Source organism: Procambarus clarkii, chromosome 1 (genome assembly GCF_040958095.1).
Source record: "Procambarus clarkii isolate CNS0578487 chromosome 1, FALCON_Pclarkii_2.0, whole genome shotgun sequence".
Classification (NCBI taxonomy): domain Eukaryota; kingdom Metazoa; phylum Arthropoda; class Malacostraca; order Decapoda; family Cambaridae; genus Procambarus; species Procambarus clarkii.
In genome coordinates, this window is record NC_091150.1 from 18,821,293 (window position 1) to 18,839,097 (window position 17,805).

General features: G+C 48.3%; 1 protein-coding gene across 1 annotated transcript in view; it reads left to right on the forward strand.

The window, feature by feature from the left end:
• Positions 1-17,805, forward strand: part of LOC123753946 (salivary peroxidase/catechol oxidase-like) — a 43,236-nt gene that overhangs the window by 19,490 nt on the left and 5,941 nt on the right. The window contains exons 10-11 of the mRNA XM_069321000.1: positions 2,297-2,406; positions 2,861-2,949. Coding sequence (XP_069177101.1) covers positions 2,297-2,406; positions 2,861-2,949 — 199 coding nt within the window. The remainder of the gene's footprint in view (positions 1-2,296; positions 2,407-2,860; positions 2,950-17,805) is intronic.

Consider the following 17,805-nt stretch of genomic DNA (forward strand, 5'->3'; position numbering starts at 1 on the left):
TATCCTGAATATTTTTTCCCAGAACTTCCTGTTCTTGTTCTCTCTCCTCATAGAGTTTATTTCCTGAGGCGTCTATGATGTAGGGTGTTTCCTCAGAAGAGCTTCCCATCAGGGTCTTTACTTTTTTCCAGAACTTTCCTGGGTTTCTGGAGTCGACTTGGATTTTGCTTATTAGGTCATCCCATTGTTTGGTGTACTCTGTTTTGCATAGTTCCTGCAGCTCATCTTGTAGTTCAATACAACACAATGATAGGGAGCTGGTCAAGACACGTGCTGGTCCGGTCTTCACATTCTGTCCAGGTCTTATTACAGACTTCGTGAGAAGCTGTAAAATCCACATGGACACAAATATGTTGTTGGGAGACGTGAAGGAGAAGGAACAGCTTCCTCAGCATCACGTGGGAGTGACCAGGATGTCTTACACTACACCTTAATAACACATTGTTTCTCTAAGAGATCGCAAGCATTAAAGACGGCCACAAGGTCAATAAGTTCTTCAATATAATCTTTATATTTTCTAACTAGCTGAAATCCGCTTCAGAAATATCTGGGAAGTATATGTAAAGTTTATCTTGCAGAGAAGAAACTTGTGGCAGTATTGACCTTGCTGCCTGAGTATTGATGACCAGCATGCCAGCAGCAAGGGTCATAAACCTGTCAACCTGTCAAGCTGTCAACCTGTCAAGCACTTGTCTTGACCTTTACTTCCATCTGCATCATTTATAATTTCACTACAAAACTATTCTATCCAAAAAATTCTGCTATAAGGTTAGCTCCTTGTAAAGTTTTGTTGAGAATATTTAGGGGAGTATATGTATGAAGAGGAGGAGCTATGTGGTGTGTAACTCACTTGGGACCACTGAACTGTGCCTGATGAAGAGGAGCTATGTGGTGTGTAACTCACTTGGGACCACTGAACTGTGCCTGATGAAGAGGAGCTATGTGGTGTGTAACTCACTTGGGACCACTGAACTGTGCCTGACACTGCTCACATTCCTTCTCCACATTACTGCAGAAGAACTCTGAGTTGGTCCTGTAGGTCAGAACCATTCATGATAACACTTCCTCGAGTTAAACACTGAACCTCTGTCAATGTCTTCACTTCCTCAGCAGGCAGTCTTACAAGCTGCAGCTTGCCTGTGTACCAACAGTGTTACAGCTTGCCTGTGTACCAACAGTGTTACAGCTTGCCTGTGTACCAACAGTGTTACAGCTTGCCTGTGTACCAACAGTGTTACAGCTTGCCTGTGTACCAACAGTGTTACAGCTTGCCTGTGTACCAACAGTGCTACAGCTTGCCTGTGTACCAACAGTGCTACAGCTTGCCTGTGTACCAACAGTGCTACAGCTTGCCTGTGTACCAACAGTGCTACAGCTTGCCTGTGTACCAACAGTGCTACAGCTTGCCTGTGTACCAACAGTGCTACAGCTTGCCTGTGTACCAACAGTGCTACAGCTTGCCTGTGTACCAACAGTGTTACAGCTTGCCTGTGTACCAACAGTGTTACAGCTTGCCTGTGTACCAACAGTGTTACAGCTTGCCTGTGTACCAACAGTGTTACAGCTTGCCTGTGTACCAACAGTGTTACAGCTTGCCTGTGTACCAACAGTGTTACAGCTTGCCTGTGTACCAACAGTGTTACAGCTTGCCTGTGTACCAACAGTGTTACAGCTTGCCTGTGTACCAACAGTGTTACAGCTTGCCTGTGTACCAACAGTGTTACAGCTTGCCTGTGTACCAACAGTGCTACAGCTTGCCTGTGTACCAACAGTGCTACAGCTTGCCTGTGTACCAACAGTGCTACAGCTTGCCTGTGTACCAACAGTGCTACAGCTTGCCTGTGTACCAACAGTGCTACAGCTTGCCTGTGTACCAACAGTGCTACAGCTTGCCTGTGTACCAACAGTGCTACAGCTTGCCTGTGTACCAACAGTGCTACAGCTTGCCTGTGTACCAACAGTGCTACAGCTTGCCTGTGTACCAACAGTGCTACAGCTTGCCTGTGTACCAACAGTGCTACAGCTTGCCTGTGTACCAACAGTGCTACAGCTTGCCTGTGTACCAACAGTGCTACAGCTTGCCTGTGTACCAACAGTGCTACAGCTTGCCTGTGTACCAACAGTGCTGCAGTTCCTGACGAGAAATAATGTAAGGTGTTACCCTTCCTGTGGTCCTCAGGGCCACCCTTCACACCCCAGGCGCCTCCCCTTATAACCACCGAGGCTTGAGGCGGCCCGGGCCACACATCTCCCACCTGCAGCCTCCACTAAGATGCCATCACCGCTCCCTGTACAGGTGGTGAACGTGTTCCAGCAGCTCTACGCCTCTGTTGATGACATCGACCCCTTCGTGGCCGGTATCTCTGAGCGGCCCGCACCGGGGGCTCTCCTGGGACCCACCTTCAGGTGAGAGGGCATGGGAGGAGGGACCCACCTTCAGGTGAGTGGGCATGGGAGGAGGGACCCACCTTCAGGTGAGTGGGCATGGGAGGAGGGACCCACCTTCAGGTGAGAGGGCATGGGAGGGACCCACCTTCAGGGGAGTGGGCATGGGAGGAGGGACCCACCTTCAGGTGAGTGGGCATGGGAGGAGGGACCCACCTTCAGGTGAGTGGGCATGGGAGGAGGGACCCACCTTCAGGTGAGTGGGCATGGGAGGACTAATGACTGACCATTCACGCGTTCTCCCGCCACACACAGATGAATGACTGACCAATCACGTGTTCTCCCGCCACACACAGAAGGACGACTGACCAATCACGTGTTCTCCCGCCACACACAGAGGGACGACTGACCAATCACGTGTTCTCCCGCCACACACAGATGGATGACTGACCAATCATATGTTCTCCCGCCACAGGTGCATCGTCGGTGAGCAGTTCATCCGCCTGAAGCGAGGAGACAGGTTCTTCTACGACCTGGCGGACATGCCCGCCTCGTTTTCTGAAGGTATGTTTACATCTTGCTTCTTGAATTGTCAAGCCTGGTAACTGTCAAGCCTGGTAACTGTCAAGCCTGGTGATTGTCTAGCCTGCTGATTGTCTAGCCTGGTAATTGTCTAGCCTGGTGATTGTCTAGCCTGGTGACTGTCTAGCCTGGTGATTGTCTAGCCTGGTGATTGTCTAGCCTGGTGATTGTCTAGCCTGGTGATTGTCTAGCCTGGTGATTGTCAAGCCTGGTAATTGTCAAGCCTGGTGATTGTCAAGCCTGGTGATTGTCAAGCCTGGTGATTGTCAAGCCTGGTGATTGTCTAGCCTGGTGATTGTCTAGCCTGGTGATTGTCTAGCCTGGTGATTGTCAAGCCTGGTGATTGTCAAGCCTGGTGATTGTCTAGCTTGGTGATTGTCTAGCTTGGTGATTGTCTAGCCTGGTAATTGTCTAGCCTGGTGATTGTCAAGCCTGGTGATTGTCTAGCTTGGTGATTGTCTAGCCTGGTAATTGTCTAGCCTGGTGATTGTCGAGCCTGGTGATTGTCGAGCCTGGTGATTGTCGAGCCTGGTGATTGTCGAGCCTGGTGATTGTCGAGCCTGGTGATTGTCGAGCCTGGTGATTGTCGAGCCTGGTGATTGTCGAGCCTGGTGATTGTCGAGCCTGGTGATTGTCGAGCCTGGTGATTGTCAAGCCTGGTGATTGTCAAGCCTGGTGATTGTCGAGCCTGGTGATTGTCGAGCCTGGTGATTGTCGAGCCTGGTGATTGTCGAGCCTGGTGATTGTCGAGCCTGGTGATTGTCGAGCCTGGTGATTGTCGAGCCTGGTGATTGTCGAGCCTGGTGATTGTCGAGCCTGGTGATTGTCAAGCCTGGTGATTGTCAAGCCTGGTGATTGTCAAGCCTGGTAACTGTCAAGCCTGGTAACTGTCAAGCCTGGTAACTGTCAAGCCTGGTAACTGTCAAGCCTGGTAACTGTCAAGCCTGGTGATTGTCAAGCCTGGTGACTGTCAAGCCTGGTAACTGTCAAGCCTGGTAACTGTCAAGCCTGGTAACTGTCAAGCCTGGTGACTGTCAAGCCTGGTGATTTTTAATGTAAATTAATGATCATTATTTTAATACAACGGTTTGAAATATGTTGAGATTCTATGTAGTGTTTGGTTGAGGCTCTGCTCTATGTATACTGGTGCTTGAGGCTCTGCTCTATGTATACTGGTGCTTGAGGCTCTGCTCTATGTATACTGGTGCTTGAGGCTCTGCTCTATGTATACTGGTGCTTGAGGCTCTGCTCTATGTATACTGGTGCTTGAGGCTCTGCTCTATGTATACTGGTGCTTGAGGCTCTGCTCTATGTATACTGGTGCTTGAGGCTCTGCTCTATGTATACTGGTGCTTGAGGCTCTGCTCTATGTATACTGGTGCTTGAGGCTCTGCTCTATGTATACTGGTGCTTGAGGCTCTGCTCTATGTATACTGGTGCTTGAGGCTCTGCTCTATGTATACTGGTGCTTGAGGCTCTGCTCTATGTATACTGGTGCTTGAGGCTCTGCTCTATGTATACTGGTGCTTGAGGCTCTGCTCTATGTATACTGGTGCTTGAGGCTCTGCTCTATGTATACTGGTGCTTGAGGCTCTGCTCTATGTATACTGGTGCTTGAGGCTCTGCTCTATGTATACTGGTGCTTGAGGCTCTGCTCTATGTATACTGGTGCTTGAGGCTCTGCTCTATGTATACTGGTGCTTGAGGCTCTGCTCTATGTATACTGGTGCTTGAGGCTCTGCTCTATGTATACTGGTGCTTGAGGCTCTGCTCTATGTATACTGGTGCTTGAGGCTCTGCTCTATGTATACTGGTGCTTGAGGCTCTGCTCTATGTATACTGGTGCTTGAGGCTCTGCTCTATGTATACTGGTGCTTGAGGCTCTGCTCTATGTATACTGGTGCTTGAGGCTCTGCTCTATGTATACTGGTGCTTGAGGCTCTGCTCTATGTATACTGGTGCTTGAGGCTCTGCTCTATGTATACTGGTGCTTGAGGCTCTGCTCTATGTATACTGGTGCTTGAGGCTCTGCTCTATGTATACTGGTGCTTGAGGCTCTGCTCTATGTATACTGGTACTGGTGCTTGAGGCTCTGCTCTATGTATACTGGTGCTTGAGGCTCTGCTCTATGTATACTGGTGCTTGAGGCTCTGCTCTATGTATACTGGTGCTTGAGGCTCTGCTCTATGTATACTGGTGCTTGAGGCTCTGCTCTATGTATACTGGTGCTTGAGGCTCTGCTCTATGTATACTGGTGCTTGAGGCTCTGCTCTATGTATACTGGTGCTTGAAGCTCTGCTCTATGTATACTGGTGCTTGAAGCTCTGCTCTATGTATACTGGTGCTTGAGGCTCTGCTCTATGTATACTGGTGCTTGAGGCTCTGCTCTATGTATACTGGTGCTTGAGGCTCTGCTCTATGTATACTGGTGCTTGAAGCTCTGCTCTATGTATACTGGTGCTTGAAGCTCTGCTCTATGTATACTGGTGCTTGAGGCTCTGCTCTATGTATACTGGTGCTTGAAGCTCTGCTCTATGTATACTGGTGCTTGAAGCTCTGCTCTATGTATACTGGTGCTTGAGGCTCTGCTCTATGTATACTGGTGCTTGAGGCTCTGCTCTATGTATACTGGTGCTTGAGGCTCTGCTCTATGTATACTGGTGCTTGAGGCTCTGCTCTATGTATACTGGTGCTTGAGGCTCTGCTCTATGTATACTGGTGCTTGAAGCTCTGCTCTATGTATACTGGTGCTTGAAGCTCTGCTCTATGTATACTGGTGCTTGAGGCTCTGCTCTATGTATACTGGTGCTTGAAGCTCTGCTCTATGTATACTGGTGCTTGAAGCTCTGCTCTATGTATACTGGTGCTTGAAGCTCTGCTCTATGTATACTGGTGCTTGAGGCTCTGCTCTATGTATACTGGTGCTTGAGGCTCTGCTCTATGTATACTGGTGCTTGAGGCTCTGCTCTATGTATACTGGTGCTTGAGGCTCTGCTCTATGTATACTGGTGCTTGAGGCTCTGCTCTATGTATACTGATGCTTGAGGCTCTGCTCTATGTATACTGGTGCTTGAGGCTCTGCTCTATGTATACTGGTGCTTGAGGCTCTGCTCTATGTATACTGGTGCTTGAGGCTCTGCTCTATGTATACTGGTGCTTGAGGCTCTGCTCTATGTATACTGGTGCTTGAGGCTCTGCTCTATGTATACTGGTGCTTGAGGCTCTGCTCTATGTATACTGGTGCTTGAGGCTCTGCTCTATGTATACTGGTGCTTGAGGCTCTGCTCTATGTATACTGGTGCTTGAGGCTCTGCTCTATGTATACTGGTGCTTGAGGCTCTGCTCTATGTATACTGGTGCTTGAGGCTCTGCTCTATGTATACTGATGCTTGAGGCTCTGCTCTATGTATACTGGTGCTTGAGGCTCTGCTCTGTGTATACTGGTGCTTGAGGCTCTGCTCTATGTATACTGATGCTTGAGGCTCTGCTCTATGTATACTGGTGCTTGAGGCTCTGCTCTATGTAGAGGCGGTCACAGGGTGCAGTATAAACCTCTTGTTTACCTCCACACTGCCATAGTGAACACCGTAGGACTCATTAAGTATGACTTAAGTATGACTCATTATAATAAGTCATATAAGTATGACTCATTAAGTATGACTCATTATAATAAGTCATATAAGTATGACTCATTACCGTATGACTCATTAAGGACACTAGCAGGCCGGCCATCAACGGTTCAATACGCTCTTGCTACCTTTGAACATAACGAAACCACGCCTAACCTAACCTTGAGGGAGCCGAGCGGACAGCACGCTGGACTTGTGATCCTGTGGTCCTGGGTTCGATCCCAGGCGCCGGCGAGAAACATTGGGCAGAGTTTTTCACCCTATGCCCCTGTTACCTAGCAGTAAAATAGGTACCTGGGTTTTAGTCAGCTGTCACGGGCTGCTTCCTGGGGGTGGAGGCCTGGTCGAGGACCGGGCCGCGGGGACACTAAAGCCCCGAAATCATCTCAAGATAACCTAACTTTACCTTACCAAACCTAACCTAACCTTTGCAAAGACAAGCTATCCAAGAACATCTTTTTCTGCCCTACCATAGTATAACATGCCGAGGGGCAATGATAACCACCTGTTCATTAACGCTGACCGCCAGGTGAGAGGCAGGTGGCCGTGCCCCGCGCGGCCTGGCCACCACCAGCTGTTGAACACCCTACAGACATTACCACCATTTATGTGCACGAAATAAAACATTACAAATATTTAAGTTATGTAACTGCCTTGCGACATAGTTAATACAGGATGCAAGTGGAGGGAATGAAGCCTAATTCGGACTTTTTGGTTTTAGGCAAATGTCTGAATTTGGCTTCAGGACTTTTTAAGATCTATCTAAAGTCTGGTCAACTTGTACGCGGACGAATTCAGGTCTTAAATCTAATATTCTAATTTAAGAGCTTCAACTTCAACCGCTTCCTTCCCCGTGTCTTCGTCTTGCTCTCAAACCCTCTACTGACAGGCCTTTGTGTGCTCTCAGTCCTCACCCGGCGCCAGCACCAAGCCTCACTACTCCAGCCTCGTCACTCAACCCGTAATGAGGTCCCGCCCTCATCAACACGCCCTCACGCTGCTCACTATCACCACGGCCACACACACACCACTATTCCGGGGACCACAGGCCCGCACCCTCACCTGTCACCACACCCACCAACAGTGACAGTCACCACACCCACCAACAGTGACAGTCACCACACCCACCAACAGTGACAGTCACCACACCCACCAGCAGTGACAGTCACCACACCCACCAACAGTGACAGTCACCACACCCACCAACAGTGACAGTCACCACACCCACCAACAGTGACAGTCACCACACCCACCAACAGTGACAGTCACCACACCCACCAACAGTGACAGTCACCACACCCACCAACAGTGACAGTCACCACACCCACCAACAGTGACAGTCACCTCTGCTCTCCCAAACACCACCACCACTATACAACATTTAGCACCACAAACACCATTAATCAGGTTGACGTCTACCACAGTTTGGACCCCAGAAGGCGCTGTAACAGCAGAGTGCTTAGTTGCTACATCTTCATCTGTGTACATAACTACCGCACTTTGTGTTATAGAATTATCTGAATGTGTCCCTTGTTAGACCACATTATTTGGCCCGCCTACAACCACCTCCGGCTCAGTCCTCCACGAAACCTGACCTGTCAGCTCACCTCTGGTTAGCTTGGAGGCTTGACACCACTTGCTGGACGTATTTCAGCCAACAAGTGCGCCTCCACACACACTCATACAGCCCCGCTCCTGTGTCAGGTAAGTCCACTACGGGCGCACCATAGCCCGTGCTACTTGCCCCGCTCCTGTGCCAGGTAAGTCCACTACGGGCTCACCATAGCCCGTGCTACTTGCCCCGCTCCTGTGCCAGGTAAGTCCACTACGGGCTCACCATAGCCCGTGCTACTTGGCCCGCTCCTGTGCCAGGTAAGTCCACTACGGGCTCACCATAGCCCGTGCTACTTGGCCCGCTCCTGTGCCAGGTAAGTCCACTACGGGCTCACCATAGCCCGTGCTACTTGGCCCGCTCCTGTGCCAGGTAAGTCCACTACGGGCTCACCATAGCCCGTGCTACTTGGCCCGCTCCTGTGCCAGGTAAGTCCACTACGGGCTCACCATAGCCCGTGCTACTTGGAACATTTTGTTCCCAGTAGCCGACTCTTAAACAACATTACCAAATCGCCTCCACACCCCCAGTACACAGAACTACCGTGCCCCGGGTACCGTTCCCCCAGGGGCCCGTTCTCCCCCTACACTACGGTTCCTGGCACTCAACACTTGGCGACTCCCCCGGCTACACCCAACTGACACTTACACCAGTCACCAGAGACAGTGTACCTCTGGTAACTGTCCCCCGGACGGTCCTACTCCACGTCACAGCTCCTGTCTGGTGCTCACCAATATAATGGTAACTGAAAGTACTTCGTCTGTGAAGTGACTTTGTTATCACAGTTTTCTTACGTCGGGATTAATTACCACACATCATAATATGGCAACAATGGCAACAGGAGGAAATTGTTACGTACCTTGAAAATTGGTGGATTTCGGCCCCAAGATGAGCTGTTAATAATTTACCTGAAATATCATAAAAACTAATTATAGTCTTTTATGCACGTCTTTATATATTAAAATTATCATATATCACGTGAGTAATTATATTTTAATCAACGTATATAAGCATGGAGGTGTTGCTTACCTTGGCCTGAAGGTCAGGCTGGGTCAGGAGCACCTTGTGTAGTGAGGTCAGGCTGGGTCAGGAGCACCTTGTGTAGTGAGGTCAGGAGCACCTTGTGTAGTGAGGTCAGGAGCACCTTGTGTAGTGAGGTCAGGCTGGGTCAAGGGGGTGACCCAACACTGCCACCGACACGCTCCCTCACACAAGTGTATCAAGACGACGTAATATTTCAGCACAAGACGAGGAACACTGCACCAAGAATTATAGACACCGACACGTGGACAGTTTTGTAAGAGGCGTTAAGGCTTGTCACCGTCTAATATTTCCTGTCAAACACTCAAGTATCTCCCGTCTACACTTGGCCCCGAGTATGACAGGGGCGGCGTTATCTGGCCCTGTTTGTCGCACGTAACTCAATGATAGTTTCAGTACACTTTCACGTGGTCATTGGCAGACAAGAATCGAGAAATAGGGTTCCAGCAGCCTCTAATATTGCAGTTGTGTTGTACACAATCAGTCGTTAACATCACAACGTCTTCTCTTAAATCACTTTGACTAAACAGGCATTTTATTATCCGTCAGAAGCAATAAATATTTGAGATAACATTTTAGTATGTCCGTCACAGCACAGCACAGCACAGCACAGCACAGCACAGCACACACTGACCATACATAATGACACTCTACCAGCCGTCCTCAAGCTCTACTGGTCCACGCGGCGGTCCACCACAACGACACATTAACCTGTCGTTTACACAAAACTGCGTTTTCTCATAAATAAATTAATGCTGGTGTATATTAGAACTCGCTGCATAGTTATGTCTAGGTTTGGTTGGGAATTATTGGCTGAAGCATTTACCAGTGCGATTCGAACAGAGAACATCAACAAAGCACTGTTCGAGGAAAGTTCGAACGTCATCTGAAGTGTGTCGTGTGTAAAGTGTTTTACGGTTTCAAGTGGAGTTTGACTGACGAGTGTTTGGCTTTTGTTCATGAGGACGGCTCAGGGGCCAGATTCACGAAGCAGTTACGCAAGTACTTACGAACGTGTACATCTTTCCTCAACCTTTGACGGTTTTGGTTACATTTATTAAACAGTTTACAAGCATGAAAACTACTCATTCAACTGTTGTTATTGTTATAAACAGCCTCATGATGCTTCTGAGCTCATTAACTGTTTAATAATTGTAAACAAAGCCGCCAAAGATTGAGAAAAGATGTACAGGTTCGTAAGTGCTTGCGTAACTGCTTCGTGAATCTGGCCCTGACCTGCCCAGCAGAAGTAAAGGGTTCAGGTCTGCCTTCACGAGACGGATGGACAGACTCACGAGGCCACGGACGACAGGCGGCGACTCACCACACTGTCGCACCAAAACATCAGACAACTGCATCATTCTTGTCGTATTTTCCAAGCGCACATTACCTAAATATTTCACCCACGTAATTTTAACATGTAATTCAGTTCTTTCTCATAAGCCCGTAATTATAAGCCTCGACACTCGTTACATTGACCTCAAAAACACATTCGTTACTTTTAATAAAGTATGTAACCAAAAACTATATTTTCGCGAATAGAAATGTACATTTATGTATATTAAAATGTTGGCATTTGGAAGCATTTGGACAATGTTTTCACCAGTCCGTCCTCATAAACAAAGGTTAAAAGTGATTCTTTTTGGGAATGGACTTTTGGTCTTTTGTTCCCGTTCTCTCTTCTGGAACAAGTGCTTCGCTGACGACTTTTGTTCCAACCACAACGCAGTAAATACTTCATTCATTCGCCAACAGTGGCAAAACCAACCCGTCCTCCAAATAAAGATCCAAAAGTGATTCCATGCACCCGCCAAACCCCCTGTTTATGAATGAAAAGCGGTTTACACACGACTCACAACTGCTGACGTTCGAACATATCCGGAACAAGTGTTTCACTGACGAATTTTGTTCGAATCACAACGCTGTAAATGCTTCACCCACGTACTACAAATACAAATAATCGCCAACAGAACCTAAACACCTAACCTAACTTATCCAATGCCTATATATACACAATATGCTAATACATTATAATATTAATTTATATTTGAGAAAATTCCCGTTTTGAATAAACAGCATGTTAAAATTTATGAACAGCGTCTGTGGGGTTGACCGCTGAATGTAATGGACTTGAGTCGAGGACGGGTTGGTCCGTTCAGTACAGTGATGTGTGTGGTGGGAGCCGGACGCACTGTGCTCAGTGTGGAGCCGGACGCACTGTGCTCAGTGTGAGGGACGCGAGGCGTAAGGCGGACATCAGGCCAGCACACCAGATATCATACTCGGGGCCAAGTGTAGACGGGAGATACTTGAGTGTTTGACAGGAAATATTAGACGGTGACAAGCCTTAACGCCTCTTACAAAACTGTCCACGTGTCGGTGTCTATAATTCTTGGTGCAGTGTTCCTCGTCTTGTGCTGAAATATTACGTCGTCTTGATACACTTGTGTGAGGGAGCGTGTCGGTGGCAGTGTTGGGTCACCCCCTTGACCCAGCCTGACCTCACTACACAAGGTGCTGCTGACCCAGCCTGACCTCACTACACAAGGTGCTCCTGACCCAGCCTGACCTCACTACACAAGGTGCTCCTGACCTCACTACACAAGGTACTCCTGACCCAGCCTGACCTCACTACACAAGGTGCTCCTGACCCAGCCTGACCTCACTACACAAGGTGCTCCTGACCCAGCCTGACCTCACTACACAAGGTGCTCCTGACCCAGCCTGACCTCACTACACAAGGTGCTCCTGACCCAGCCTGACCTCACTACACAAGGTGCTCCTGACCCAGCCTGACCTCACTACACAAGGTGCTCCTGACCCAGCCTGACCTCACTACACAAGGTGCTCCTGACCCAGCCTGACCTCACTACACAAGGTGCTCCTGACCCAGCCTGACCTCACTACACAAGGTGCTCCTGACCCAGCCTGACCTCACTACACAAGGTGCTCCTGACCTCACTACACAAGGTACTCCTGACCCAGCCTGACCTCACTACACAAGGTGCTCCTGACCCAGCCTGACCTCACTACACAAGGTGCTCCTGACCCAGCCTGACCTCACTACACAAGGTACTCCTGACCCAGCCTGACCTCACTACACAAGGTGCTGCTGACCCAGCCTGACCTCACTACACAAGGTGCTCCTGACCCAGCCTGACCTCACTACACAAGGTACTCCTGACCCAGCCTGACCTCACTACACAAGGTGCTCCTGACCCAGCCTGACCACACTACACAAGGTGCTTTTGACCCAGCCTGACCTCACTACACAAGGTGCTCCTGGCCCAGCCTGACCTCACTACACAAGGTGCTCCTGACCTCACTACACAAGGTGCTCCTGACCTCACTACACAAGGTACTCCTGACCCAGCCTGACCTCACTACACAAGGTGCTCCTGACCCAGCCTGACCTCACTACACAAGGTGCTGCTGACCCAGCCTGACCTCACTACACAAGGTACTCCTGACCCAGCCTGACCTCACTACACAAGGTGCTCCTGACCCAGCCTGACCACACTACACAAGGTGCTTTTGACCCAGCCTGACCTCACTACACAAGGTGCTCCTGGCCCAGCCTGACCTCACTACACAAGGTGCTCCTGACCTCACTACACAAGGTGCTCTTGACCTCACTACACAAGGTACTCCTGATCCAGCCTGACCTCACTACACAAGGTGCTCCTGACCCAGCCTGACCTCACTGCACAAGGTGCTCCTGACCCAGCCTGACCTCACTACACAAGGTGCTCCTGACCCAGCCTGACCTCACTACACAAGGTGCTCCTGACCCAGCCTGACCTCACTACACAAGGTGCTCCTGACCCAGCCTGACCTCACTACACAAGGTGCTCCTGACCCAGCCTGACCTCACTACACAAGGTGCTGCTGACCCAGCCTGACCTCACTACACAAGGTGCTGCTGACCCAGCCTGACCTCACTACACAAGGTACTCCTGACCCAGCCTGACCTCACTACACAAGGTGCTCCTGACCCAGCCTGACCTTCAGGCCAAGGTAAGCAACACCTCCATGCTTATATACGTTGATTAAAATATAATTACTCACGTGATATATGATAATTTTAATATATAAAGACGTGCATAAAAGACTATAATTAGTTTTTATGATATTTCAGGTAAATTATTAACAGCTCATCTTGGGGCCGAAATCCACCAATTTTCAAGGTACGTAACAATTTCCTCCTGTTGCCATTGTTGCCATATTATGATGTGTGGTAATTAATCCTGACGTAAGAAAACTGTGATAACAAAGTCACTTCACAGACGAAGTACTTTCAGTTACCATTATATTGGTGAGCACCAGACAGGAGCTGTGACGTGGAGTAGGACCGTCCGGGGGACAGTCACCAGAGGTACACTGTCTCTGGTGACTGGTGTAAGTGTCAGTTGGGTGTAGCCGGGGGAGTCGCCAAGTGTTGAGTGCCAGGAATCGTAGTGTAGGGGGAGAACGGGCCCCTGGGGGAACGGTACCCGGAGTACAGTACTTCTGTGTACTGGAGGTGTGGAGGCGCGTTGGTATTGTTGTTTAAGAGTCAGCTACTGGGAACAAAATGTTCCAAGTAGCACGGGCTATGGTGAGCCCGTAGTGGACTTACCTGGCACAGGAGCGGGGCAAGTAGCACGGGCTATGGTGAGCCCGTAGTGGACTTACCAGGCACAGGAGCGGGACAAGCAGCACGGGCTATGGTGAGCCCGTAGTGGACTTACCTGGCACAGGAGCGGGGCAAGTAGCACGGGCTATGGTGAGCCCGTAGTGGACTTACCTGACACAGGAGCGGGGCTGTGTACTCACCTAGTTGTGCTTGCGGGGGTTGAGCTCTGGCTCTTTGGTCCCGCCTCACAACCGTCAATCAATAGGTGTACAGGTTCCTGAGCCTATTGGGCTCTATCATATCTACACTTGAAACTGTGTATGGAGTCAGCCTCCACCACATTGCTTCCTAATGCATTCCATTTGTCAACCACTTTGACACTAAAAAAGTTCTTTCTAATATCTCTGTGGCTCATTTGGGCGCTCAGTTTTCACCTGTGTCCCCTAGTGCGTGTGCCCCTTGTGTTAAATAGACTGTCTTTATCAACCCTGTCGATTCCCTTGAGAATCTTGAATGTGGTGATCATGTTCCCCCCCTAACTCTTCTGTCTTCCAACGAAGTGAGGTTAAATTCCCGTAGTCTCTCCTCGTAGCTCATACCTCTCACCTCGGGTACTAGTCTGGTGGCAAACTGTGTGTGTGTGTGGGGGGGGGGGGCTCGCACTTGTAGGCTAAAATGCGTCCAGCAAGTGGTGGCAAGCTTCCCAGCTAACCAGAAGTGAGCTGGCCGGTCAGTTTTGGTGGAGGACTGAGCCAAAGGTCGCTATTGACAGGTCTGGTGAAGGGAGCACCATGACGGAAAACTGGTGCTGACCGACCACCTGCTACTTTGTTTGGTCTCTCAGGTATCTGAATTAGTTTGTGGCAAACAAGTGACTTTGTTATAAGTTTCCAAGTGTAAACGTGTTCCTAGAGGCACATACCGTGACACAGTGGACACATTCAGATAATTTTGCCACATTACGTACCAAATTATGTGGTCTAACAATGGGCACATTCAGATAATTCATTAACATAAAAATGGCAGTGAAACTATAAAGGGGTGAAACTAAATCTGGACTTTTGCTCGGACAATATAGACCCCGTAAGAACTGAAGCTGTAAGCGTGCTTGTTGCCCAGGCTTTAGAACCCCCTAAAAAGGCCTGAAACCAAATCTGGACTTTTGTTTAAAACCAAAAAGCCCAGACTTGGCATCATTCCCTCTACTGATAAATAATTCACACGGTGTATTTATGTAAAGAATTTAAATCCACCAAGTCTTTTGCACTCTGTTCAGTGCATTATTGGGGTCTGAGTGCACAACTCATCCTCCTGTTTACATAGTACCTATTGTGACAATCGTCAATAGTCACGAATTCGTTGTACTTAGCTTTAAGATAGTGGTATACTGACTAATAAGGAATTTGTTTAAATAAATGAAGATAAAATAATTAAATATTCCTGAGCCTAGTATAGCACACATATTAGGCCTTGGACATCATGTATTAGGCTTAGGAAGGTTAGGTTAGTATAGTTTGTCAAAGCAAGTATAAAAAAATATTTTGCAGTTTGTCCAACTCAATAGTTCAGATTTCTACTTTCTAATTTCGTTGTAGTTGGGTATATATATAATATGCTGCTCATCGTTACTATATGTACTACCATAACAGGAGGATGGGCTGGAGTACATGGTCTGAACAGGATTTACATCTCAATGCCCAATCGTTGGTCGCCGAGATGCAAGTCCTGTCCAACATATACACTCGGACCTTGATAACGCAATGAGCAGAGTGCGAAAGACTTGGTGTATTTCAGTTGACATAAACTACATAAATACATGTGTGGATTTCTTATTCTACAAATAATTATTATGGCGTTACTGTCATGACTGTTCCTGTTAAAGTAATACAAGCGTGGTGGAAGGCTTCCAGCCCGTCCTCACAAGTGGCCACAACCTCATACAAATGATGTACTAAATTGCCAGCTTCTAAAGCGGCCGAGAAGACACGAATGTAAAACGTGATATCGCGTCAATTTCGCGAGCCGCTGTGATGTGCAGTACATTGTATTTTGACCATTGAGGGATATATACGTCAAAATGGGACGTACTATTCTAGGGTTCCACCACTGTATGGTCTTCCTCGTCCGTGAAAGGGTGTATGTGTCCTCGTACATATCAAATAATTATATGGGAAGTTATGCCATTATAAGGGACAAGGAATCCTGTTAGGCTGAAGCAGATCACCATGGCTAGAGGCGAAGCTGGTCGCATGGTCACTCATCCAGTCACTGGCCAGACCAAACGGTGAATGACTGGTTGAGCAAGGGACAAGGCCTTCTGAAAGTCCTGTATACAAACAACTTTGGTAACCTTGTTGCATGGAAATGCTCTCACCTAGAGGTAAACATTTTATATATCTTATATTTAGAACACTTACCAGCTTAAGCACAGTGCTTTACTCTCGGTGGTCAGACACCACTCCCAGTCTGGTGCATTATACCGGGAAGAGATGGGAGGCCTCTTAAGCAAAATGCAGCCATCTGGTACTAAACCTGTGTACAATAATCTACTGGATCAAGGCACGATTCAAAGGGGACCGGGTCCTTACCCGGTTATAGATCCTGGACTTGATCCCTACAACAACTACTGTTGCACCACTGGACGTCGTCGACGACGGAGAACCCCAACTGCTGTTCAGCAGCGCCGCAGCATTACAGGGTCTGTTCGACCCCCACCCCCCTCTCTGTTCCTGAGGCGCACATGATCCTCACCCCCACCACCTCACTACCTAGCAGCCAGGACGGTGTTGAGAGAGTGAGCTCCCTACTCGCTGCAAAAGCTGCCACCGACGTCGTCATTAGCATTAACGAGCAGAACCCTTCCTTGACCGCTGTTACTGTTAAGTTCATTCCTGTACATGACAGCCATCTCTTCCTTTGGAACATGCTCTTGCTGAATACTAATAACATGTTATCACACATACAGATTCGAGAACTGCCATTGAAACCTTGCAACAAGAACACACATGTGACAACATCAATCTGATCACAAATGTCATGAACAAATCCACAAGGACCGTGATGAGGATTCGAACCTACGTCCGAGAGCATCCTAGACGCTGTATTACCATGTCGTAGCTCAGTCGATTAAGGCAGCGTCTGGGATGCTCTTGGATGAAGGTTCGAATCCTCGTCACGGCTCTTGTGGATTTGTTCATATGATGCATCACGCTATTGTGATTTCTGTGTAACAAATGTCATATCATTAGTGCAAACACTCAAGCATCAAGGCCGTCGGGTACTTATCAACTGGGTGCCAAGTCATTTAGGAATAATAGGAAATGACATTGCAGACGAAGCTGCAAAACTTGCAACTAAGAGAAGAAATGTGGACATTTACATACCACAGAGTCTATCACAGATTAAGAAAGTAATTATAAACAGAGCAATGCAAAAGATGTACAGTGACCACAACACAGCAGTTGCAACATCAGGATCTGAGGGTTGGTACAAGAATTCAACCAACTACGAACCCCTTAGTTTGATGAAAGGGAGCAGTAGAACAACAGAAGTACACTTACATCGCATCAGGCTTGGATACCCATGTACATGGGAAATAGGCTTACAGGTTCCGTAAGATGAGAGAAAATGTCAGCACTGTGGAGAAATGCCCGACAGACCACTGGAATATTATCTAACACAGTGCACAGTTGTTACAAACCCATTAAGATTTTAACTAAGATTCAACAGAGCAGAATAAGTTGTTAAACACGTAGGACAAAATCTTACTAAAGCGACCATACGAGTCATAAATACTCATACTCCGCCCAAGTAAAACAAAACCATTCAACGCTTAGTGGGCCAGCCAGAGGCTTAGGGCCCAAGCAGGAATGTCCCTACAAAAAAAAAAAGCCACCTCTCCACCATGAAGGTTACCTTTTCATCGCCTGAAGAAGCTACCT